The 27,089-nt window shown below is 37.6% G+C and overlaps 1 protein-coding gene and 1 long non-coding RNA gene across 3 annotated transcripts in view; one reads left to right on the forward strand and one right to left on the reverse strand.

Moving 5' to 3' along the window:
• Positions 1–679: 679 nt before the first annotated feature.
• Positions 680–27,089, reverse strand: part of LOC136834201 (uncharacterized) — a 29,131-nt gene continuing 2,721 nt past the window's right edge. For both annotated transcript variants that reach the window (XM_067096492.1, XM_067096491.1), the window contains 2 exons: positions 2,050–2,881; positions 680–1,696 (listed from right to left, as the gene is read on the reverse strand). In XM_067096492.1, the coding sequence (XP_066952593.1) occupies positions 1,237–1,696; positions 2,050–2,881 (1,292 nt within the window). In that variant the 3' untranslated portion in view covers positions 680–1,236. The remainder of the gene's footprint in view (positions 1,697–2,049; positions 2,882–27,089) is intronic.
• LOC136834202 (uncharacterized) lies at positions 11,114–25,282 on the forward strand. Its single transcript, XR_010851677.1, has 3 exons — positions 11,114–11,424; positions 21,370–21,452; positions 25,167–25,282. It is a non-coding gene; the product is annotated as an uncharacterized lncRNA (long non-coding RNA).

A 27,089-nucleotide genomic window follows, 5' to 3' on the forward strand; every position in this document is an offset into this window, starting at 1 on the left:
CGTAAAATTGACGTTATGGGGCTATTTCATGTTGTTTTGGCCACCAACTTGTGCCACTTTTTGCTAAGAGATACCCGAAAGCCATTAAATAACATACAAAAGATGAAGCTGATCATTAGCTGTCATTAACTGTAACATGGACAGACAGCTGTAATGCTGTAAAAACTCACTGAACGCTCCATTGGTCAATGATACATTAAGTGTTGCGTTCATTGGCATCTGTCTGCAACAGCTGGAACGCAGCGTAAAGTAAAGTAATACCCGTCAATTTTAGACACTGTCGTCACCCACAGTCATCCAGTTCCGTTTTCCGATCCTGAAACATTTTCTATTGAATATACCCAGACACGGATGAAAACTTAAGTTTCTCTAGACTTCGTCTACAGAGATTATAGAAGAAGAACCGTAAAGGTTCGTTCACATTTACTCAAGAGTGATTTGATCTACATTTTATTCATTTTAAAGATGAATTAATTAACCACTATTGGCTTGCTTGAAGTTTCTTTAGTCACTGGTCAGTTGATATATGATGACTCACCAGTTTGCCTGAGATTACTGAAGTTCAACCAATACTGAAGTAGAGATGAATAAAAGAATCAGAAATGTCAGCCATAATTGTAGAATATAGTCTTAATGATTTCCTACTTCCACTCGTTGCATAGGACATACCAACAAAAACTAGACTGCAAGGTGAATATATTATGATGTGATTACATAAACAGTGAATACAGTTTACTCTTACACAAGATATTCATTATATACGGCGTAGATGAATGTGGACATATAAGTAAAGTACATTTCTGTACAATTGTGCTTAATTAGTGTTGTGTATATACACAAATGTAAATGAGATGCTGACAGCATATTTGAATAACAGTATGGAAACGCTAAAATATTCATGACTAGTTTATCTTCCAGTTAGAACACACACAAACACATACATCCGCACAGACAAACACGAACGCTAGTTTTCAACGGCCATCATTATTTTAGCCAAAGAATCAAATCATATTTATGCCATAAGACTGACTAGGTGCCCCTTGAGGGCCTTCAAGAACCGCCCCAGTGACAAGAGGCGTGCGGGACATGTGGTCTTTGTTTATTTAAGGACCTCAAGAGGAAAATAAACACACAGACCCACTTCTTCGGCTACTTGATGGCGCTAGACCTATGCGCATAAACATCCACTGAGTCACCGGTTCAGTCTGCGCTTCATTCGCTTTTCTTGTTTGTTCATTAAGTGAGGTCCGTCATTTGCTCGACGTCGTCGAACAAGTCGATCATTCTCTTCCTGAAGACGCCGTTATTCTGCAGCATTTTCAAACTCCTCAGCCTCTTCCGCTCGATGTAACCCCCTGCACACCCGTCGACACCGGCGTCGAAGTGCTGTACCTCCTCCGGGTCGCAGAGGATGTTCGGGAGTAACAGGGAGCTCATGATTAACCCGAAGAGGGTCCTACGCTGGTACTCCTCCAGGAGTTCCTCCGGCGTGAAGGGCATGGGGATCAATGCAGCATCCACGATGGACTTGAAGGAGTCGTAGTAAGTCGTCAGCATTTCCTCTAGTCGCTCCCTTCTGTCCGTTCTCTCGAGGCTGGTGAAGAAGAAGTAGCTGAGGTCGGTGGCCAAAGAGGATTGCCGAACGAACTGCAGGTCGAGGAGGTAGACTTCCTTTGGAAGGCCTCTGTCGTCGTACCTGTCGGGAAAAGAGAGAGAGAGAGAGAGAGAGAGAGAGAGAGAGAGAGAGAGAGAGAGAAATAATAATAAGTCGTTTAAAACTGAGGGCTAAAAACATAGGCCTAAGCGTCTGAATATAGTAAATTCCTACCTTGATATTTATCTCTTTATTATCCATTTGTTGTGACATTTTTTTCTCATACCTCTACATAAACATTAACATTAATACATTACGACTAAAATATGATGACTAAGCAAAAATCTAAAAGAGAAATAAATAGGTTTTCCACGGCAATTCATAAATAAACTAAAAATTAAAATCAGGAGATTCTGAAATTAACTCTCACTGTAACTGACATTTAGGAAACTCACTTGAACAACAGGTTGTTAATCCAGCAATCCCCGTGACCAATCACGTTAAAATTCGGCGAATCGCAGACTAGTTGTTCGGCCAACAGGGCTACCCCCTTCGAGGAATTCTCCTCGAACCACTGTTCCGCTCTGTCTTTCCCGACCTCCTTCGCCATCAGCGAGGCTGTTATAAGTCCCCCGGACACGAGGACTTCGAAAGAGAACTTCAGCTTCTTCGAGTAAGTGAACCACTCCCAGTCCAGGAAATTAAAGTCCTGGTTTAGTGTTCTTTTCGGTCTTTTGCTCTGTAGGACGTGGGAGATGGCGTGCAGTCTACCCAGCTCGCTCAGAACGAGCCTCGTGTGCGGTGGGTCTAGACCCATCTTCCGGTCGTAGAGCTTGAATTTGAGAGCTCGTAGGTCGTTCAGAAAGAGCTGGTTTTGATTCTCCAGCCACCTGGCGTGGAGGAAACGGGGTACCTTCAGGCACTCGTGCCCGATGCCCGCCAGTTCCAAATTGAGCAGGGGCAGGAGTTCGGAGAGAAATTTCCCCTCCTTGTTGAAGACCATGTTGTCGAAGTCGCTGACGGAGCCGTTCTCGGTCGTCTGCTTGATTTTCACAACGTAGGTCTCCTCCTTCAGGTCCTCTGAGCCCAGGGCGTACTGGACGATGACGCTGGTGATGACGCTGACGAAGTTGTCGCCCTTGGACGTGAAGTCCTTCGTCGTCCAGGATACCAGCTTCGCGTCCTGGCCCTTGTCGACTCTCAGGGCCTCTGCGAGGTACCTCGGAGAGACAGAGGCGTTGCCTGACGGTGTTTCCGAAGGGCTGTTGCAGTCTGTGGCCTGGGTCACTGTGAAAATACAACAAGAAATAATAATAATAATAATAATAATAATAATAATAATAATAATAATAATAATAATAATAATAATAATAATAATAATAATAGGTATACATATAAACATGTTTTAAATAGCAGAGCAGAATTCTACCAGTCAGATATAAGCATATCTAAAATATTATATATATATATATATATATATATATATATATATATATATATATATATATATATTTTGTTTACAATACTTACATCTCGTCAGTGGCAAGAAAAATTTTAAAAAATTATTAAAATGTAAAATATCAGTAGCAGAAGGACTCAAGCTATTTACAGGACAGCGAGCGAGCAAAACGAGCTAGAACGAGATCAAGAGAGAGAGAGAGAGAGAGAGAGAGAGAGAGAGAGAGAGAAAACAGCTGTAGCAGAAGCGACCTCAAGTTCAGAGGTCGAGGATGCAAAGTCCATTGAAGCTCATTATGGCAATAAGTCAATGATGACTTTAAATTCACTTACCACTTGTGACAGCTGACATACATAAGGGCGGCGTACTTGAGGGTAATGACCAATAACTGCATCTCTCTCTCTCTCTCTCTCTCTCTCTCTCTCTCTCTCTCTCTCTCTCGTGTGTTTGAACATACATACTGTAACAGTACGTACATATATAAGTACGACGCACTTGGAGATATGATTTGTGTGACTGCGTCCATCTCTCTCTCTCTCTCTCTCTCTCTCTCTCTCTCTCTCTCTCTCATACATACCAGTGGGCACAGGTTCAGTTCATACAAGAGGCTAGGTATACACACTCTATACATATCCTTAGGAGAGAGAGAGAGAGAGAGAAAACTGCTGAGTCACCAGCACAGGTGAGATCAATAATTAACTTTTTACCGTAATTTCTCAACCAACTGTAACCTTTGAAAAGATTCGTAATTAACAAAAATTAAAAAAAAAATGGAAGATCTGCCTTCCTTTGAGGTTCCTCCCCAAATTGCGTCATGATAATTCTCTCGTTATCATAATATTCTTATTTCCGTTTGCTACGATCTATAAATTAGGCGGATATCAAGGTATCTTTTCGAATTCTCTCTCTCTCTCTCTCTCTCTCTCTCTCTCTCTCTCTCTCTCTCTCTCTTCCACAGTCTTTCCCTATCTCTTTATCTCCTTTCTCTGTCTCTCTCTTTCTAACTCTCCTTTATTTTCAAGGTCTCTCCTCTCCTTTCCATGAGTCTCTCTCTCTCTCTCTCTCTCTCTCTCTCTCTCTCTCTCTCTCTCTCTCTCTCTTCCGTACAGTCTTTCCCTATCTCTTTATCTCCTTTTCTCTGTCTCTCTCTTTCTCCCACTCTCCTTTATTTTTCAGTGCGGTCTCTCCCTCTCCCTTTCCCGTACAGTCTCTCTCTCTCTCTCTCTCTCTCTCTCTCTCTCTCTCTCTCTCTCTCTCTCTCTCTCTCCTCTCGGTACACGAAGGAATGCGTTTTCTTATCTCCCAATGTCCCTTTCTGCTGTCTGAATGAGATCGGCGTCTCGTAAATCAGTCATGATTTATTAGGAAACAGACATAAGAACCGCTTCCATTTACGATCACAAAGTGTTGTAAGAGCATTCTCTGTCTCTCTCTCTCTCTCTCTCTCTCTCTCTCTCTCTCTCTCTCTCTCTCTCTCTCTCGCCACAACGAAATGAGTCCCGGATCTGAGTCCGGCTGTAGGAGACAAAATATGACTTCGGAGCGTTCCACTCAAAACCATTGCGCCCCTGTTGATTAAAATTGTGAATCATGTACGTTGTAGTCAGTAGATTGTTGTGGGTCATGTATGGGGTGGAAAGAAAGAAAGACTACAGTATATATGTATGTGTGTGTATATATATATATATATATATATATATATATATATACATATATATATATATACATATAGAAATAATCAACACAATCACTTTTGGAACAAATAAATTTCTGACTCTCATCAGGATCGGCCCAGGTCTTTCAATTGTATGGCCTAGTGGCAGCGCCCTTTGCCTTTCAATTGAAAGACCTGGGTTCGATCCTGATAGTCAGAAATTTATATATATATATATATATATATATATATATATATATATATATATATATATATATATATATATATATATATATATATATATATATATTCTTATCATGATGAAACTGTTTACTTGGTATCTCTCTCTCTCTCTCTCTCTCTCCACTCAGACTCGACTAGTAGACATCACAGCCACTCGCTTGATTCCCTAATCACCTGCATGACTGGGCCCTTACACAAGAGACGCATTCGTCTCAGGAACCCATCCGTCTCAATCATTTTCCATCTTTACAGGACATTTTTCACTTTAACGGATTGCCTGGTAAGGTCCTTTGACCTTTATATGATGAAGCGGATGAGGAGGAAGAAGTGGGTGAAAGAGGATACTGAGGAAAAGGAAGGATAGATGAAGGGGAGCAATAAAAGCGGGGGAAGAAGAGATAGACGAAAAGTGTTTGATGAAAATTAGGACTGCCCTAAGATTGGCGCAGATTTGGTTAATTTTTTATACATCTGAGCGTGGTCAATACTTGGGTGGGTGACCAACTAGCAAAGGAAGGAGATAATAACATTTAAATGAGAGAAAGAGACGAGAAGTGATAAGAAGTACGTGAGAAGAATTAGGACAGTTGATTTTAGGTAAATTTAAGCATATCTACCAACAGGTCGGTACGAATATCCAAAAATTCGCGAAGCTTTCATTAACATTTATGGACTTTTTCAGCGTAAATAAACAGTTCTGAGTCTGGTCATTGCTTGGGAAGGTGACCAACAGGCAAAGGACGGAGAAGGCTTTTATATGAAAGAAAAATATTTATTTTTAAGAACTGAGTAAAACTGAGGAAACAATTCAGAAAGAATACCATAAAATTCCAACATCTCTAGTTGACATTTTCAGACATTTTCAGCGTAGATAAACGGTTCTGAGCATGGTCAAATGTTGGCTGGGTGACCAACAGGCAAAGGAAAGAGAAGACGTTCATACGAGAGAAAGAGAGAGAGTAACAAAACGAGTGAAAATGAGGAAACATCACCATATACTGCCCAGGTAGGAAAGCGAACTTGACCTCGATTCTGGCTGTCAGAGAAGTTTCTTTCAGTCTCGAAATGTCTGTGAAAGAAGGACGATGTTGTCCGCTGCGTTTTGCGAGCGAGGAAAGGAGTCTAATTATATCTCCCTATGCTCAGGTAACGGCAGACTCGTTGCGGCCAAAAATAAGGAATCATTTGACTTATATTCAATAAATCTTTCATCACGGTGATGCTACAGGGCCTCAGAGTGGTTTTTGGTGAATTTCGTTGATGCAGAAGGTCGCCTTCTCTCTTTCTCTCTCTCTCTCTCTCTCTCTCTCTCTCTCTCTCTCTCTCTTTTGAGAGTCGTTTTCTAGTATATTTTTCTCCCCTCTCTCTCTCTGGTGATGTATTCTAGCACTTTCTCTCTCTCTCTCTCTCTCTCTCTCTCTCTCTCTCTCTCTCTCTCTCTTCAGAGTCGTTTTCTAGTATATTTTTCTCCTTCTCTGGTAATGTTTTCTAACACCTCTCTCTCTCTCTCTCTCTCTCTCTCTCTCTCTCTCTCTCTCTCTCTCTCTCTCTCCACTGCCAACCAGGAAGCACTTCATAGCAGTGGTATGACGAAGGCAGCAGTTGCGACCTTTTGAGGATCTGCCGGAAATGAGAAAATTGCCAAAATGACATCGTTTATGACCTCTTACGACCTCGAAGCGAGATTATACAAGCATGACGGGAGACCAGGAGTTTGTAGCGACTGATATCACTTGATTTCCTTAAGAAATCGTAATATTAAGCTTCTTTGAGTCATATTCTTATGTTTTTAACTAGTTCCATCGATAAATTTAATCTAGATCCACAGAATAACATGTTTAGGGACCAGAGATTGAGGTTGTAATAAGAACTATTTTGTTATGTATAAATTATGTTTTAGATCCATGAAAGCTATTATTACTACTACTACTACTACTACTACTACTACTACTACTACCACCATTTTTGGTGTTTATTTGTTCCCGTCGCATTAATTTTCGAAACTCTGAAAAATCTTGACTTTGCCAATAATCTAAGCTGTCTCTCTTTACAGCTTTTATCATTTCCTTTCCTTTCATTCTCTTTATTTCGTATTAGTACTGATAAATGAATTTTAGCATAGCCAACTTACCCGAAATTCCCACGAAGAAACTTTATTCAGGTACGAATAAACAAGCAAATTTTACAAAATATGTCCTTGACAAGTCTGACCTGCCCAGAAAAATTATGCGAATTACCCCCATTAGAGTTTTTGCATCTTCATGCAAATAAACAGTTCTGAAAAATTTCCGTAATCAAAAAGAAAAAGTATTTTATGATGAATTATATCTATTAAATGCAATGCACGTAATTATTAAACATTTAGAATGATTTGCATATGGGAGACAAGAAAATGACGCAATCATTAGTGGCTTCTGACAGTGACAAACTGAACCGTATGTTATCTTTGTTGTCCGCATTAAGGAAGGCCAAGGGAGAGAGAGAGAGAGAGAGAGAGAGAGAGAGAGAGAGAGAGAGAGAGAGAGAATCTAATCTGTGATTTACGCAACGGTGAGGTAAGAATTCATTTATTGTGATAGTATATATTTAACGGAGAGAGAGAGAGAGAGAGAGAGAGAGAGAGAGAGAGAGAGAGAGAATCTAATCTGTATTTATACAACTGTGAGGTAAGAATTACCTCGTCGAGGCCCTCCCGAAAATATATTTCACCGGAGAGAGAGAGAGAGAGAGAGAGAGAGAGAGAGAGAGAGAGAGGGTGAGATCCCTGTTTCCACAGCGATGAGGTTAGAATTACCTCCTTGAGACCCTCCTTATCTGTTCATTTAGACAATATAATTTAAGAGAGAGAGAGAGAGAGATTCTAATTTGTATTTATACAATGGTGGTAAAATTACCTCGTCGAGGCCATCCCTAAAATATTTTTCATTAAGATTACCTAATCCGTTTCCACATCGAGAGGTAGAGAGTAGAGAGAGAGAGAGAGAGATATTTGTTCATTAAGATAATATATACTTCAGAATTCAGTCTCCTGTGTTATCGCAATGGTGAGGTACGGGTTACCTCGTCGAAGCCCTACCTTATTCATCTGTTATGAGAGCAGATATGTTGAGAGAGAGAGAGAGAGAGAGAGCAGTAAATTAACATTTCACAAAGTAACCTACACCGAGTTCTACGAAGAAAAATTCGTATCCCACACATATGCAAACGTTCACATCTGAGAATCTACAAAAACATGATACACGTGTGAACGATTGTTGTGTCTAAAATCTCTCTCTTCTCCCCCACCCCGCCACCCCCTTTTGTTTATCATTTCCCCTGATTTACATAAGTTTTTTACCTACTAATTATAATCCGTGTAACATCTAGCATGTGCTGTAAGACAGTACGCCACCATCGCTGTAAAATTAAACTTAATTACATCAACACGTAATATGACAAAGCTTATAATCTTCGTTCATAATTTAAACTCGTATCACACGTAAAAAATATGAAAAATGGACTAACGAAAGGTAATTGATACTACGCAAACTCACGTTTGTTACATTTTGCATTTGTTTATTGTGTCTTTTTATTAGTTAAAACCTAATGAAGAATCGTACTGAATATCAAAAGGGAATATGAAAAATTAGACCGATGAGCAGTAGGCCTAATTGCTGATTAAAAATCGCAGGCCTATTTACTGATTAAACATTGATACGTCTTAAATCACAACTATATATGGAAGACAAAATGTTTAATATTGGAATCTTTCTTTCTTTGTTCATCTCATCATTTATTTATTTAATTATCTTTGTCTTCGTCTCGCTAGCTCGCAAAAGAACAATCTATCATTCTCGCCTTACCGCTCATGAGGTTAACCGCCAGTGTTAAATGTCTAACGCATCTGGTCCACTGTTCTCGGTCGTTTCTCTGTGTTATTTATTCATTACCCTTTCTTGTTTTCTTTCCCGCTGATTATAATATCACCCGCTGCAATGCGCATGTGTCTTCGCGTTAAGAGATAACAGTTATAATGATACTCTTATTCAAATGAGTCTAAATGAGCCTATCTTTGCGGCAAGAAGCTCAGTCGTAGATACCAGCTCGTTTGCTCCCCCTTTGGGAAAAAACCCCACGCTCGCATTTCTAAGTCATACGAGAATCACGCATAAATTTCTCTTTTATATTTTTCATTCTTTCTGCTTCTTCTTCTTCCACTTGGGTTCACTGATGGACTATCAGCAGTGACAGGTGTCGACCTTGGCATAGGATTATCAACTTGGCCACTCCAAAGCTCTCAAACTATCAATACTGCGCCCTCTAGATACGACGAACTATTTTTTTAGGTCGGGTCAAGACTGCGCATGCGTGGCAGTCAGCAAAAGCAAGGCTAACAAAAATTCAGTAAGATTACCAAAGAACAATATACAATAGGTAGGCCAAAACAGAGACACTCCGAAGGACATTTGAAGGCAGAAGAATTTGAGCAACAAAACCCCTACAAGGTAGCTGATTATACCCCGATGTTTTGGTGATATATCACAGCGATGAGAACTGTCATTGGGGCTATTTGTATACTCGACTATTTATGTAACCTTGAATGAACTTTTGCTTTAAGTCCTATTGCTTTTAGATTTTGGCAAGATAACCCACTGTGCATATACTTTCAAATTCCAAGCCTAACCGTCGAGACACGAGAGAAAGGTTTATGGTTCTTTCTAAAAAAAATCCAACGTGTTCCTTGTATCAGGTGGTTTTACATATATATATATATATATATATATATATATATATATATATATATATATATATATATATATATGTATGTATATATATACATAGATATATACAAAAAATGCAAATTATAGGCTGTTAGAATCTTCACGTAAACAGATATTTGTGAGAGAGAGAGAGAGAGAGAGAGAGAGAGCATAATTTCTTCTTGGGCGTTTTCTGTCACACCCTAACTGTTTAAGACGGCAAACAAAACGTTTTTCATGTTTTTTATCAGTTCTTGTTTTATCAAGTATAAGATATCGTAGACTGACAGTTTGACATTCAGAGTTGAATCTCATTATCTCAACAATAATTAAACAGCTGTCACAAAGATCGGAATTACGAAAGCGGAAATAAATTGTCTTTTTAAAGTGTACTGGTTAGGATTTCTTAATATAAGGTAGGCCTAAAAGCACCTTTCGAGTTTGCATAAGCCATTTCAAATCGTTTCCTGTCCACGAATACCTCAATACTAATGCTAGAAATGTATATGTAAATGGAAGCGTGTCTGGGACTTTATTTTCAATGTCTCTCTAGAAAATCTGTTGAATTATTTATATTCTTTAACACCTTTTATAGACGAATGGAAATTTATGATCGATTGGTTCTGCTTGAGAGAGGGTATGTGTACGTGTGTGTACGTATGTGTGTGGGTGTGTGTGTGTGTTTTGCAGGGAGGATTCCCTGGGAGAGAGAGAGAGATAGGGTACTAAGACACATTGTAAAAACATTCTATCTGCAGAGACAATTGGGTATTTTCACTCTGCACCATTTTTTACCAGAGTTCACCATCAAGTTTATCTTGAAGTAACAAACGAGTTCCCTGGATTACGTAAAACTATCCCGAGAAAATCCTCCACGTTTGTTTTTATATGCAAGTGTCGTGCTAGACACTGTATATATACAAACAAACCTAACCGCAGAGGAGTTCATACTTATCTTCATGTGCTTGGAAAACGAGTAAATGGAGGCGTTTGTAGGATACGACTTATCATTATACTTTTGGGCTACTTAAATTTAGATGCAACGTGAGTCTAGTCGAGTGTATAAGTGCGTTTATAGGATAAACTTATAAAGTGCCTTAAAGATAAAAAAATAAAAATAAAAAGAAGCATTCTAGGAGCAACAAGCAGCAAGAATTCTCTACAGTTTTATGCATGAGTTACTATGCTCCGTGGGTGGTGGCCAAGTGTCAAAAACGTAAGAAATCTGAGATCAACAACATTAAAGTTCTGCCCTTCAGGCGCATTTATACTCAGAAATTTATTTTTGCAAAAAACTGGCAATTTTTTTCTAAACCTTTCTGAAAGATTTTCTTATTATTCAGGCATAACAATGCCACCTACGCTGGCTGAACCTAGTGTTTACATATTTTTAGTGTGCGTGTGTCTAAGCGAAAAAGAAACTCGGTTGTCTTACTGTCCTTTCGAGTGACAGCTGACGATAAAGCTGTTGAACACGAATTAATGCAAAGTTTAATCAAGCTATGAAGTTAAAAAAAAAAAAGTAGAAGAAAATATGTGTTTACAAACGAGTGCTGGCAGCTGGTGACGGCCAAGCACAGACTGCGTCTCTGAGGACTTCTCAAACGATCAGACTTGATGTTCTGGGACCTCAGTTCGCCTAAATTTCTTTATATTATGAGAATTGATACTAGGATTAGACAACCCACTGTCATAAGGCTGACGACTGACGCTGACACTCCGTTTTATGACTTTGGTAAGTGTAAAACCTCGGCATTGTGAACAATGTTCATGTCGTTGTAGGCTATTCAGCTGACACCATGCGGCTTTACGAAGAAATTTAAGCTAGGTTATTATTTTAGTTTCAACCAGAAAGGCAAAAGTAAATCATGGACTGTTTTTGCGAGTATTACATGTAAACATAAGTGAGTTTTCCTTCATATGCCTTTGTCACAAATGGATTGTCTCCTAATTATTGATATGTTGCATAAATAACCGATTTTGTGCGTTTATATCACATCATATATTATGGAGTTTGTATCAGGGTATGTCAAGCCTATTTCCTGTATTTTCCGTACATATTTTTCGTAATTACGACTCTACCATGAACGAATGCTTAGGGTAAGGTAGATTCTCTAGGCCTCGTATGCCAGTACGACAGTATCCTAGGCTAGGTCAAGTTAGGTTAGGTTAGGTTTGGAAGTCTCGCTTTGAAGGGCACTGCTGATTATAATATGTAATAAATTCCTAAATTCCTTATGTTGAAAAGCAGTTCGGAGCAACCTTAATGTAATGCTGTCCATGAACTCAGGCACAAACTACGGTAGTTTTTTTCAATTGCCGTAATTAAGACAGTGGTACTACTAGATAGCAGCACGTACTTAATAATGGAAAGTGCTCGGTAATAAAGAAGACAGTTCATGTAAAATTTATGTAATTCATTTCCTTTATTTTTGTCAAGTTTCTCGTAACAAAATTTATCAAGTCTTTTTGCGATGTGACGTGCTAATGCTTCAGCCTTGTAGAAACCCAATCATTGAAGCTTACAACAAATCCTAGTGATCAAGTGTAAGCGAAAATGATTCATAGTGAGATTCTAAAGATAAAAGGAGTTTAATGTTTTTCAAGTTACCGTTCATTTGCGCAATGTTCTCTTGACTTAAAACATGTTTTCAATTTGATCATACAGTATTTATTTTTTTTTAGAATTTTTTTTTTAGAATAAGAACCTACAGAAGTAATTAGATACCTTCACTTAGCTAGCAAAGTCCATCAATTTTTTTGATTTGTTTTTGTATATGAACTTCGTTTATTTCTTTTATTTATTTATTTTATTTATTTTGTTGCTTACCTATTTTGCTTTCGTCATCAAGATAATTGACATAATTGATAATCGAAAGGTATCCAATGTTTTCTTAAATTTAAAATTTTTTTCTCAGGATAATTTATGTAACTTTTTACAACAAGTGTGCTGATAAGTATTGTTCATTTGTACTTTCAGTTGAAAAATCCTTAATAATTAACTTATATAGCAAGTTATTTCAGATAATTAGTTACCAAAACTACGATACTTTTTATATTTCAACTTATAATTCCTGATTTTTAGTTTTCTGTAAACGAAAACTATTGTGCTGGCTTTGTCTGTCCGTCCGCACTTTTTTTCTGTCCGCACTTTTTCTGTCCGCCCTCAGATCTTAAAAACTACTGAGGCTAGAGGGTTGCAAATTGCCATGTTAATCATCCACCCTCCAATCATCAAATTTACCAAATTGCAGCCCTTTAGCCTCAGTAGTTTTTATTATATTTAAAGTTAAAGTTAGCCATAATCGTGCTTCTGGCAACGATATAGGGTAGGCCACCATCTGGCCGTGTTAAAGTTTCATGGGCCGCGGCTCATACGACATTATACTGAGACCACCGAAAGATAGATCTATTTTCGGTGGCCTTGATTATATTCTGTAACGGCTGTATACAAAAAACTCGATTGCATTTTTTTACTTGTTATTTTTATTTCTCAAGACAGTTAGGTGATTACCGAAAGTTATCGACAGTACTCAATTTCCTGGGCAAATTCGCAACAGATTATATGAAATTACACCTGTCAATCAGCTGTAGTTCTCAGCTTCCTCGGTCGTGACGTCTCGGTAATTGCTGAAATTGGCGAAACCGATCAATTCCACTGGACTGGAATTGTCAGTCGCGGCTAATTACGATCGGCTTCCGTAACTCAGTGGCAATTCGATCAGTTATTTTTTATTTTATTTTTTTGTGGGGTGTCCTTCAATCTGTTCTCTCTCTCTCTCTCTCTCTCTCTCTCTCTCTCTCTCTCTCTCTCTCTCTCTCTGGGACGAAATCCAGCACGCCTTTGTCAACCTAAGCAATGAATTATATACCTAGGTATCAGTCGACTGTTGTGAGTGTGTGTGTATGTGTGTGTGTGTGTGTGTGTGTGTGTGAGAGAGAGAGAGAGAAGAGAGAGAGAGAGAGAGAGAAGAGAGAGAGGAAATAACAGGCGCTGGTGATTATTGTTCCCGCCCAAATGTAAAACATCGCATCGTAATCAAGAACGGGATGTTCTCGACGAGGTAATCATTCAAGACACGAGGTAATCCTCGAAGGGAAGGGCCTCGACGAGGTAATCCTCGAAGTTTGGGTCTACGGTGAGGTAATCTTTGAACGGGAGGGCCCTGACGAGGTAACCATCGAACGGGAGGGAATTGAAAAGTTTCTTCAAAGGAACGAAAGGGGTTGCAGCTAGGCGCCGGAGGCGCGCTGCAAAGAACCTTGAAGCAATGTCTACAGTGCACCGCATGAATTGCAATGGCGGCACTACCTTCCGACGGGGGTTAATTCATATAGAGAATATAAAGAAGTTGATATGAGATATCATAAAAAAAAAGCAATGGACACTCTTCCATTCCTTTATGGGAGCCGACTATTATAAACATCCCTAGTCTCAGTGAGAGGTTTCTTTTAATAAAACTCAAGAGCTTTGTGACCGTTTGGCTCAACTTAATCTTGAGAGAAGGAGCGCCGGGAGACTGTTACATACATACATTACATACATACATACATACATACATACATACATACATACATACGAGGAGAATGGGTAGATGGAGAGATGCACTTGTCCATGTATAAAGTTACCTAAAAAATTTTATTTTTATCTTACGTTAATATATTATGTATGCATGCATAAATATAAACATAGATAAACAGATAAACCTCCATATATGCAGATGTATACATACATATGCATAGTGAGCAGATGGAGAGACGCACATATGTATGTATAAAGTTACCTAGCACTATTTTTTATTTAGTTTCTTGAATCTTATGTTAGTAGGCCTATATTATATCTACATGCATGAATATAAACCAGTAGATTAGTAGATGAACAGACATGTGTGCAGATGTATGTACATAAGCGTATGTACAGTATACGTAAACTTGCTTACCTGTGTTGTGTTGTGTGAGTAAATATATAACACACAAGCGTGCGCACGTATGTGAATGTGCCAAACAGAAACAGATATTTAAGTTTTTATGCATACTATATATATACACATGTATATGTACATAAATAGGCCTAGGTTGTTTACCTGTATGAATACAACATATATGTGAAATACATATAACACTCACAAGGGTAAATAAAATATTAACAAGGACACCCTGAATGCAGGTTGGTTTTTAGAAAGCAACGAGCAACAACAATATTACAAATATGACTGTCTTGGCTGTACTGGTCCGCGCCCAACCAAGACAGCAGACGTCGGTCTACTCGTTATATAACCCTGAAAATCTCTTGGCGGTCAAACCAGATATCATTGTGAGCAATTTATCCTAACGGAGTCCTTTAATGTCCTGACGGAGTCCTTCAAGATTATTTGGTGCTACTTTGGCTTGTTCTTTACGCCTCACTTCCCAGGTGCTCGTACTAAACATGGCGGGAGCTCAATGGGACGCCGTGCTTAGTACAAGCCCCGCGGCGATCAAAGATATCGTTTATTAATATAACTTGTCCATCACACAATATAGAAATAGGTGTATATAATGCTTTGATCCCCGAGGGGGCGGACTAATACTAAACAAGACGTCCTATTGAGCTTCCGCCATGTTTAGTACTAGCCTTTCGGAGTGGCGCATAGATAACAAGCCAAAGTAGCACCGATTATTTTGTCTCCAATAGATTACATCTAAAAGTGCATCCTTGCCTTTACTGTCAAGAGTTAACTGGGAGATCTTCCGACGCCATTTGTGCTCTGTTCAAATCAGCTATGGAATTCTAGTCCATTTTCCTGATTTTCCTGACTCCTTAAACCATTTTTTTCCTTACCCGGTGCACTGTAGGCATTACTTGAAGGTTCTTGCAGCGTCCCTGTGGCCCCTAGGTGCAACCCCTTTCATTCCTTTTACTGTACCTCTATTCACATTCTCTTTCATCCATCTTCCTTTCCTCAACCTTCTCCTGACAATTGTTTCGTAGTGTAACTGCGAATTATTCCTCCTGTTACGCCTTTAAAACTTTTTTTACTTTCTATTTCCCCTGTCAGCGTTGAATGACCACATCAAAGGTCCCAGCGTTTAGCCTTTGGCCTAAATTCTATATTTCATTCCATTCTAAAACCATTTTTCCCTGGCAAGTCAGATGTATAGCCTTCTACAGACCTGGGTTAGTGAAGGACATTGGCTATTGCCGGTTTTAATAGACCTAGTCTCGGAAAAAGAGAAATTTTGCAAGGAGACAGGTCTCAGCCGTACCCTATCGACAGGCTGGATTCTTCGCGTTCCTGTGCCATAGTGAAAAGTCAGGGACCTGTCAGGACCTACAGGTTATAAACCGGCTTTTCGGCATTACAAGAGTGTGACGCCAGTTGGAACTTTCACGGGTCGAGAGGCGTCGTGGGCAACACCAGTGACGAGAATTTTGGTGCCTGATTCCGGTTTATCAACTCTAGGCTGATTACTGGTACTGTGTGTGTGTTTGTGTGTGTGTGTGTGTGTGTATGTTTGCTTGTGTGTGTGTGTGTGTGAGTGAGAGAGAGAGAAGAGAGAGAGAGAGAGAGAGAGAGAGAGAGAGAGAGAGAAAGCTTTGTTGCTACGCCTGACCGTTACAAACATACACGCAGTGTATATATGTAGAGAGAGAGAGAGAGCGAGCGAGCTTGTTTCTACGCCTGAGCGTAACAAACACACTCACAGACGCATAATGTATTTATGGAGAGAGAGAGAGAGGGTCCGAGGTCTTATAGGTGTAATAAAGAAGAACATAAGAATTCCATTGCCAGCGACCTCCGGTCCCCGAAGGTTACTTAATTTGTAATTTAACGCCATTGTTCCTGTTGTTTCTCTTATAAGGAAGTTCTGCTTCCCAGTTGCGTAATGGTGTTTCTTTTGTAATTGTGAACAAGAAACAACACCACATATACATATATGTATAGGCTATATATATATATATATATATATATATATATATATGTATATACATATATATATTTACATTCATACATATACACTGTATATATATATGTGCGTGAGTGTGTGGTCATGCGTGTCGCCAGAAGAAAAAAGATATAAATTATATTTGAAGAAACATATAACAGGCATTCAGTACCTATACTTGAAGCCTGTTTTAAATTATTATTATTATTATTATTATTATTATTATTATTATTATTATTATTATTATTATTTATTATTATTATTATTATTATTATTAAAAGACGGAAGTGAATACTCATACACACACACATATAAAAGAGAAAAAAATTAGCAAATAAATAAAAGGAAAATTAACAAACAAGAAAATATTTACTTTTAGGAAAGATATAAACAGTGGAAAGTTATAAACAGTCTGGTTTTAATCGCCCTACTGGGAATGTGACTGTTTATTTTACATCTTGAGTGGATGAATTGTCTACGGATTTGCGCCGCAGGAAAAAGAAGAAAAATTAGTTTTAGGACCTAGGTTAAGCCACGTGTGGGACCTCAGTATTTTATTCTTATTATCGGAGAATTATATGTATATATAATATATATATATAATATGTATATGTATATATGTGTATAGTTTATATATATATATATATATATATATATATATATATATATATATATATATATATATATATATATGTATATATATATATATATGTGTGTGTGTGTGTGTGTGTGTGTGTGTGTGTGTGTGTGTGTGTGTGTGTGCGCGTGTGTGTATGAAGATGAAACTTAGCAAAGAGCCGACACCGGTCAGGATTTACAGCCATTTTCCTTTTTCTGCAGTTGTTAGATATATAAGTCGTGTTAGAGTAATTATGATCATATATATATATATATATATATATATATATATATATATATATATATATATAATATATGTATACGTTCGTGTGTGTGCATGTGCGTTATCTCTCTCCTTTTTAGAAATTGGCCTCAATGACTAGGGAAAAGGTAAAAAATCCCATTGGAACAGGAAATCCCTGAAGCTTCGTCCTGAATCTTCCTGAAGACATTTTTCTTCGCCCCCTCACCCCGCCGCCCCGATTAACCAGAAACAATCGACAGAATCCCCCTTCTGACTATGGTCGAAACAGCCCCTGGAAGTCTGACCAAACACTTCCACGAAACAAATGAAGTTAGTGTGTACCAATGAATGCATTTGTTGATGCACCACGCGGATATTTACCATACCTCCTGACGCCACACGCCTTCGCCCACGCCCCCAACTCCCAAAGAAGGAAATGTCCTCCCTACTACGCCGTCAGTAAAAGCTCGGAATGGTGTGAAGAAGTATCGAATGAAGATAATGGCGTGTCAGGTACGTACGATATTCCATTCAGATTCTTCAAGTGAAGGACACTGCCTAGACCTAGTCTGCTGCTACCGTCATCGTTTTTGCTAGTGGCTACATTTTTTTTTTTTTTTTCTTTTTCTGTTCATTGATGACTTGCTCGAACTGAGAAGAATTCGTTGCGTCATCGGTATGAAATCGAGCAAGTCGTGATGTGGAGTTGCAGAAGGAAGTTCTGTGGCAGGTTAAATGCCATGAAGTTTTCTTTTTTTCCTTTTTTCCCCTCTGTGACGTAGGCTAGTCATGAGGTGGAGTTGTAGAAGGTAGTTCTGTGCCATTAAATGACACAAGGAAGTTTTATATATATATATATATATATATTATATATATATATATATATATATATATATATATATATATATATATATATATATATATATATATATATTTATTTATTAATTTTTTTTTACCTTCGTGACATTTTCGAACTTACGTTCGTATGTCCAGATACTTTGCATGACCTTGCGTAAGTTGGTGTTATCAAGATTAGTTGATAAGTAAAAAATGAGCCGAAGTTTTTTCGGCGCAGTTGAGTTTTCTGTATAGCGTCTAATCAATAGATCTATCTTTCGGTGGTCTCGGTATAATGCTGGATGAGCCGCGCCCATGAAACTTTAACCACGCCCGGTGGTGCCTACCCTATATCGTTGCCAGAAGCACGATTATGACGAACTTTAACCTTGAATAAAATGAAAACTACTGAGGCTAGAGGGTTGCAATTTAATATGTTCGATGATTGGAGGGTGGATGATCAACATACCAATTTGCAGCAGACTAGCTCCAGTAGTTTTTAAGATCTGAGGGCGGACAGAAAAAGCTCGGATAAAGTGCGGACGGACAGACAAAGCCGGCACAATAGTTTTCTTTTACAGAAAACTAAAAACAAGCAATCTGGATGTGAGGAAGCTTTTTATTTTCCAACGTGACATTTCGAACTTCCTTTGGTATGCTCAGATACTTTGCATGCTATTACGTAAGTCAGTGTCATTAAGATTAGTTGGCGTTGGCGTTGACAAAAACCACCAAGTCTCCAAATCGATTTCACAGACCTCCTGATCTGAGACTGTCCGCGTCACACTCGACCCCGATTTCCATTAGTCTGTGTCCTTGTGTCCTTCGCTCAAGAGACGGTGTTGGTGTGTGGTGACTGTCCAGTCTATCGGCAATTATTTCCCCAGTAGCGATTAGCGCCGTCAGTGCACCTCACGCGGTACACTGTAGGCATTACTTCTAAGGTTCTTTGCAGCGTCGCTTTCATGGCCCCTAGCTGCAGTCTCTTTCATTCCTTTTACTGTACCTCCGTTCGTATTCTCTTTCTTCCATCTGACTTTCCACCTCTCTAACTAATTGCTTCATAGTGTAACTGAGAGGTTTTCCTCCTGTTACACCTTTCAAACCTTCTTACTGTCAGTTTCCCTTTCAGCGCTGAATGACCACATAGGTCCCAGCGCTTGGCCTTTGGCCTAATTTCTGCATACCTTCCTTCAGCAATTATTTCTGAATGAGGTTTCTTGGTCTGAGGTCGCCATTCAAAAACGCCAAGGTCGACTAATTACCAGGTGCCTAATTTATTACTTGCTTCGACAAAAGTACAATGGGAAATTGGATTGCTTCGTCCCCAACCCCACCCCACCCCCCGATCGATCTCGGGATCTGTCGTTGGTGAGACGAAGTTGATAGCCCCAGGGCCACAGGACCTTTATGTTTATATATGTTACTCCGCGTGCACCAGATTGCTAAGGGTTGTTGCGAGTTTCATTTAAAAGCTTGGCCCTTTTTAGGGTTAGTGGTTGAACCAAAACTGAGCCTTTATGAGGTCACAAAAAAAAATTGAGTTAATTAATTGTTATCAGCAATCACCAACATACTACGGTGTGCCATTAGGAGCAAGAGCCAGTGCTGGCATAAGGCCAAATTACTCTAATAGTACTTGATCAGATATAATCAGGAAGTCGTAGTTGAATATGATATATCGCTTCTCTCTTTTGGTCCGAAAGTCTCTCTCTCTCTCTCTCTCTCTCTCTCTCTCTCTCTCTCTCTCTCTCTCTCTCTCTCTCTCTAAAAATGTCTAATCTTCAGTTAAAGAATACAATAGGAGCATTATTTCCATTTGTTAACCCTTTCATCAGCCTGACCGCAAAAAAAAAAATTACATTATCTGATATGTCCTCAAAAGTTCCTTCATGTTGATATCTCGGACCATCATCTCTCTCTCTCTTTCTCTCTCTCTCTCTCTCATCCCCTCACGTTCCGATTTTACCTCGCGGTTCTCCGACCTCTCTCTCTCTCTCTCTCTCTCTCTCTCTCTCTCTCTCTCTCTCTCTCTCTCTCTCTCTCATCTCCTCACGTTCCGATTTTGCCTCGCGGTTTTCCGACATGTCTCCAGACGAAGGATGTGTGGTCTGCATAGCGCCTGCCTCTCTCTCTCTCTCTCTCTCTCTCTCTCTCTCTCTCTCTCTCTCTCTCTCTCTCTCTCTCTCTGTGTATATATATATATATATATATATATATATATATATATATATATATATATATATATATATATATATATATATATATATATATAATATATATATATATATATATATATATATGTATATATATAATTATATATATGTATATATATTTATATATATACTGTATATAGGCTATGTATCACTTCCGTGCGTGCGCGTGCGTGAGCGTAATCGTACGCGCAGGCGAGTCTACCCCTTTGGTGGTTTCGTAGCTATTCGACAATGTGTTATTTTGCATGATTATGAAAGCAATGCATTAAGCTAAAATGGCTTTGAAGTCTCGTCGACGCTTTGGAATTCGTCAGAACTTCGTAAAAAATTTTGTTTAATAAATACGCCATTTTAGACTTACAAGTCATTATTATTATTATTATTATTATTATTATTATTATTATTATTATTATTATTATTATTATTATTATTATTATTATTATTGGAAGAAAATATAGCCTCTCATAAGGAAATTAAGAAAACTCAATATAAGATTAATTCGCTGGATATTATTATTATTATTATTATTATTATTATTATTATTATTATTATTATTATTATTATTATTATTATTGGAAGAAAGTATAACCTCTCATAAGAAATTGAGAACACTCAATATAAGATTAATTCACTGGATATTATTATTATTATTATTATTATTATTATTATTATTATTATTATTATTATTATTATTATTATTATCAGTGACTCTAGATAGCAAAATTAATTCTTACAAGCCCAAGGTCCCGAGAGAGAGAGAGAGAGAGAGAGAGCAACTAGTAATTATTATCTTGTAATTTTATATTTTTTCTTAATCTTTTTTATTTTCTTTTTTCAGATGTCAGTGTCACGAGAAACGCTCTCAGTGCCATCTGTAACCTCGACCAGCTGTCGTTTCCCCAGTTCCTCAGTTATTAATCAGTGAGTGTTTGTGCGGTGTCCTCCCTTGGAGAGAGTTTGTGAATATATATATATATATATATATATATATATATATATATATATATATATATATATATATATGTATATATAAATTATATATATATATATATTTTATATTATATTTAATATATATAATTTATATATATATATATATATATATATATATATATATATATATGTGTGTGTGTGTGTGTATGTGTGTATAATCACCAGGTGGATAATTGCATCTGACATAATCCGAAAAACAAAGAAGTCTAGCAAAGCGCAGTCACGATGACCCCGAACATTAGGTAATCCCAAATTCGTGTTCATAAATCCCTATTGTAAATCCCTCGCTTGATTTAGCTTTAGAAGACGAAAATGTCATTGAACATTATTGCAGAGTACAGTAAGTCGTGGCTTACTTCTTCACGGGTAATTACCCAGACACTGAATCGTTCTTTCTTTGAACGGTTGATGTTCTTCAAACACGTACAGTACATCTTTGCTATTCTTATTTCATTAAACTCCCCAATTTCAGGTCCCGTTTTTGGACCTGACGCCACTTCGTCGCCGCTTCAGTGACAATTGTACGAGCAATTTTTATGTGCCATCACTCTGCTCCCCGTAGGGGGGTAGCGCCGTCAGTGCACCTCACGCGGTATGTTGTAGGCATTGCTTTAGGTTCTCTGCAACGTCCCTTCTGCCCCTAGGTGTAACCAATTTCATTCCTTTTTACTGTACCTCCGTTCATATTCCTTTCCATTTCACTTTCCACCCTCTCCTAACAATTGTTTCGTGGTGCAACTGCTTTGAGGTTTTCATCCCGTTACGCCTTTCAAACCTTCTACTCTCAATTTCCCTCTCAGACCTGAGTGACCTCGTAAGTCCCAGCGCTTGGCGTTTGGCCTAAATTTTTGTATTCCATTCCATTCCATCATGTTGTAAAGATCATAGCTGTGTCACTTACCTCAAAACTTATTGTTTTTAGTAATTTATTAACATTTCTATCTGTTTCATCAGTGATTTGTTCATTTATCTTTGCTTTCTGTGTTTCAAGTCGTATGTAATTTCTTGTAAATGACCATAATATTCTTTGGAAGCTCGAATTTCAAGTCAGTGGCCCCTATGGGTCCGTTCGTTAATAATAATAATAATAATAATAATAATAATAATAATAATAATATAGATTTTGTAAGGACACATGAGATTACATCGAGAGAGTGTGAATAGGTGTTGATTGAATTTACTCTTAGCAAGGCATCGAAAAATGCAAAATGATTACCGAATAAATACGCAAATAGATGAAACTATGAAATACTTTTTCAAATAAATAGAAAAACAAATAAATAATGAAAGTAAGCAAATGTATGCGTTCCCATTCGTCCGGTCAAATATTCCCATTTGCCGAGTTATACCGGAATATTCCCTTGGGAGTTTTCCCACTCTGCCCTACTATAACTCTCTCTCTCTCTCTCTCTCTCTCTCTCTCTCTCTCTCTCTCTCTCTCTCTCTCTCTCTCTCTCAGTGCATTCCTCCCTGACGCAACAAGGAGCCTTTTCATGTTGTGAGCTTAGTAATGCTGTTATACTATACCTCGTGTAATTACGGAGGTAGAAAATGGAGAAATTCCCGTGTTTGCTAGCATTTGTCGAGGCAGTTTGGATAAAGACTTTACATTCAAACCATATAGAAGGACACACACACACACACACACACACACACATATATATATATATATATATATATATATATATATATATATATATATATATATATATATATATATATATATATATATATATATATATATATATATACATATATATACAGCTTATACAAACACACACACATATATATAAATATATATAATATATACATATAATATATATATATGTGTGTGTATACATATTAAAAACCCGTAGGTCGACCAGACAATACTTATTTTTGCCCGTGAACTTTAAATGTCAAAACGCTCATACCACGTGACTCATGAGAACTCATATGTTTGACACACGCATAGGTCACTGACTTTTTGGAAAGCCAAGTCATATCCAGCAGTGAAACCTCGCAATGGGAGATGAAAATGTTTTTAAAGATAGAAAATAATATTAGGATCAAAAAATAATATTAGTATCTTTCATATAGATGTGGGGAATAATGATTGTGGAGTAGAAATAGGAACAGTAGTAGTATTAGCAGTTGTAGGTATATAGTAAAGAGAGTGTAATAATAATAATAATAATAATAATAATAATAATAATAATAATAATAATAATAATAATAATAATAACCGTTCTTAATACATATGATATTATTAGTACATTTAGCGATGGCAGCAGATACGGCAATTACTGTAATAATAATAATAATAATAATAATAATAATAATAATAATAATAATAATAATAAATAAAATTGTTGTTTTGACCGCAAGGAAGAAGATTTGATTCCACAAAATGGCTTTCAATTCCCTTCTTCCAGTGGCTTTTATCGATTCAATCCCTTACGTTTCACTAGTTTTACTTACGATATATATTTTTACTTGTTCTCTGTGCTTTTAGGCTATCTAAATATTATTATTATTATTATTATTATTATTGTATTATTATTATTATTATTATTATTATTATTATTACACAGTTCCGTGCCAGGAAAATGAACACCGGGTAGTTCTCTGACTGTCATTTTTTGTCTTCTGACTAGGCAACACAGGAGCGGTTCTTCCAAGAACGGGCCACAGCACTGAATAAGTATGACTTACAACAATTTATCCTTCACTACTTGGTCATTAAACGTACAAAAAACATAAATGAGTAAGTTTTACGACAATATATCATTCTGTTTGGCCTTTCAGGGCACGAAAACATATCTGAGTAAGATTAGCGACAATTTATCTTCCTTTGTTTGCCGATTAAACGTACGCAAAAACCATTCGCATGTCGAACAACACACACACGGACATTTGCTGACCCTAATCGACGCGTAACAAAACTCCTAACTTCCCAGGGAGGAAGACAAATGAGAAACAACGAGAAATAGAAGTGATTAGCAGCGCCCATTGACGTAAATCTAAGCCTGACGTGACTGTCATCAGCAGATTAGTTGTGGGGGAGGACACAGTTGGCTCCTTATTCGCTGAACGTGTATGCTGGAGACATTGTCAGCCTAGATTCGAGGCACGAGTCTTGCGTTGCACAGTGCCCGCGAGGACTGCATAGGGAATGCAAGAACTCGTGGTATGCTCTTGCCATTAGGATGTAGATTCATTCTCTCTCTCTCTCTCTCTCTCTCTCTCTCTCTCTCTCTCTCTCTCTCTCTCTCTCGATGTCAATACGATTGATTGATTTGTGGTGTCCTTTTTACGACCAAGTTTTTCGGTTTTATCAAAATCGCTGTTTTGGTCGACCGATGCTAACCTAGATTTCCATATTATTATTATAATTATTATTATTATTATTATTAGTAGTAGTAGTAGTAGTAGTAGTAGTAGTAGGGATAAAGAAATGCTTGCATACATGTGATAAAAAATATCACAGCCAATATCTGTGTTGCCTAGGAAACAAATGAAGGCCAGTGTATCATTCAGGCACTCAGACGCTCCTTTATAATCCTATTTCTTTTTCCATCTGGTTGTTAAGAAGAGATCAGGTTGCATAAAAATCTCCGGCAATTCGACGAAGCCAGCGTTTACCTTCTTATTATTTTTTTCCAGTCAGTGCATTCAGGCAACACGGATTCGTCCTAGATCAAACACTTCTGCACCAGTCTAAACAGCCCAACATCAAAGACACTTCTTGTCTCAGCGTACGATACCAGTCGCATACAAACCTGAGCGTATTTTTTTTAGTGCCGAGTCCAGTGGAATTGGTAACTCGATGCCCTTATCGTGCCCGGCATTGAAAAAAATGGAGAGGAGCGAGTGGGAGGGAAGTGAAAGAACTGCCTCTTCAAAGAAGACGCGTTGTGCATACCCAAGGGGATACGGAAGTCGAGAGAGAATTCTGAGACTTGGCGGGAATTGGGGAAAAACGATGTATGAGTCATACTAAAACTATTATTGTATGTATGTATATATGTATGTATGTATGAATGCATGTATAATATATATATGTACTGTATATATAATTATATATGTGTGTGTATTTATAATATATATATATAGGCACTCTATATATATATATATATATATATATATATATATATATATATATATATATATATATATATATGTTTGACCTATGTATATTATATATACGTATATATAATATATATGTATATATAAGTGTATATATATGTGTGTGTGTGTATACTATGTACATACACAAAATAATTACATATCTTGCATTCCTTCTTGAAGATTACTGTTATCCATCCCAACCACCGGTTTTCAGAAACATGAACTTGTAACAAATGGAGGCAAAAACCCCAGTAATTATCCCCCGTGTAAATTACGGTGTCGGTTAAGATGAGCACCTGAGCGACGGGTTATCTACAGAGCGGATCTTTTTGTAACTTTAAGAAAGAACCTGAAATATTTTCTTGATTTTTTTTTTTTACCCTTCTCGGGGATATTTTGGTGACTCAGCGTTTTTTTCGGAAAATAAGAGAAAAGGGTCTTTTTTTGTATAATTTCTTTTTAAAATTTTCATTATAGATTTACTGAGAAATTAAGGAATAAGGTAAGACAGAATTGTTACGTTTGTATTTGAATAAAAACAAAATATCTGCAAAATGAAAGCAGACAATTTTATGCATATTTTTTTTAAGGAACTTTCAAACAGATTTTGTATATTAAAATATTTTTCCCCCTTATTTTCATTTTTCAAACAGATTTTGTATATTAGAACATTTTTCCTCCTTATTTTCATTTTTCAAACAGATTATGTATATTAAAATATTTTTCCTCATTTAATTTTTCAAACATTTATGTATATATTAAATATGTTTCCTCATTTTCATTTTCTTCTTGAGCTTAATTTCCTAACAGCCCCTGAAAACCGACCCCTGCCCCTCCACCCCAAAGAAAAAATTATGAGCCAGGACACCCCATTAGTGGTCTTGCGGGACCAGACTCCCAAATATTTATGTTTTCCCTCTCCAGTTTTTCCTCCTCGAGGCAGTTGCTATGTTCTCTTGCTAAGAATCATAACAAGACTAAGAGGCTTCTCGTATTTATACTGATTCCTATTTGTTTTTTCTCTCGGAAATTAAGAAGAAAAAAAAGTTAATTTCAAAGATTAAACAAGTGAAAAAAAATGCGCCGAGTTTTCTGTACATCGGATATCAGGGCCCCCGAAAACAGATCTATCTTTAGGTGGTCTCGGTATAATGGTGTATGAGCCGCGGCCCATGAAACTCACAGCCGGCAGTTGTGGCCTGTGTTGTTGCGTTGCCAGAAGCACGATTATGGTTAACTATAACCTTAAATAAAATAAAAACTATTGAGGCTAGAGGGCTGCAATTTAGTATGTGTAATGATTGGAGGGTGGATGATCAAAATATCAATTTGCAGCCCTCTAGCCTCAGTGTTTTTTAAGATCTGGGGGCAGACAGAAAAAGTGCGGACGGACAGACAAAGCCGGCATAATGGTTTTCTTTTCAGAAAGCTCAAAACCTTTATCCTTATTGCTTTTCT

This window comes from Macrobrachium rosenbergii, chromosome 53, assembly GCF_040412425.1.
Source record: "Macrobrachium rosenbergii isolate ZJJX-2024 chromosome 53, ASM4041242v1, whole genome shotgun sequence".
NCBI lineage: Eukaryota > Metazoa > Arthropoda > Malacostraca > Decapoda > Palaemonidae > Macrobrachium > Macrobrachium rosenbergii.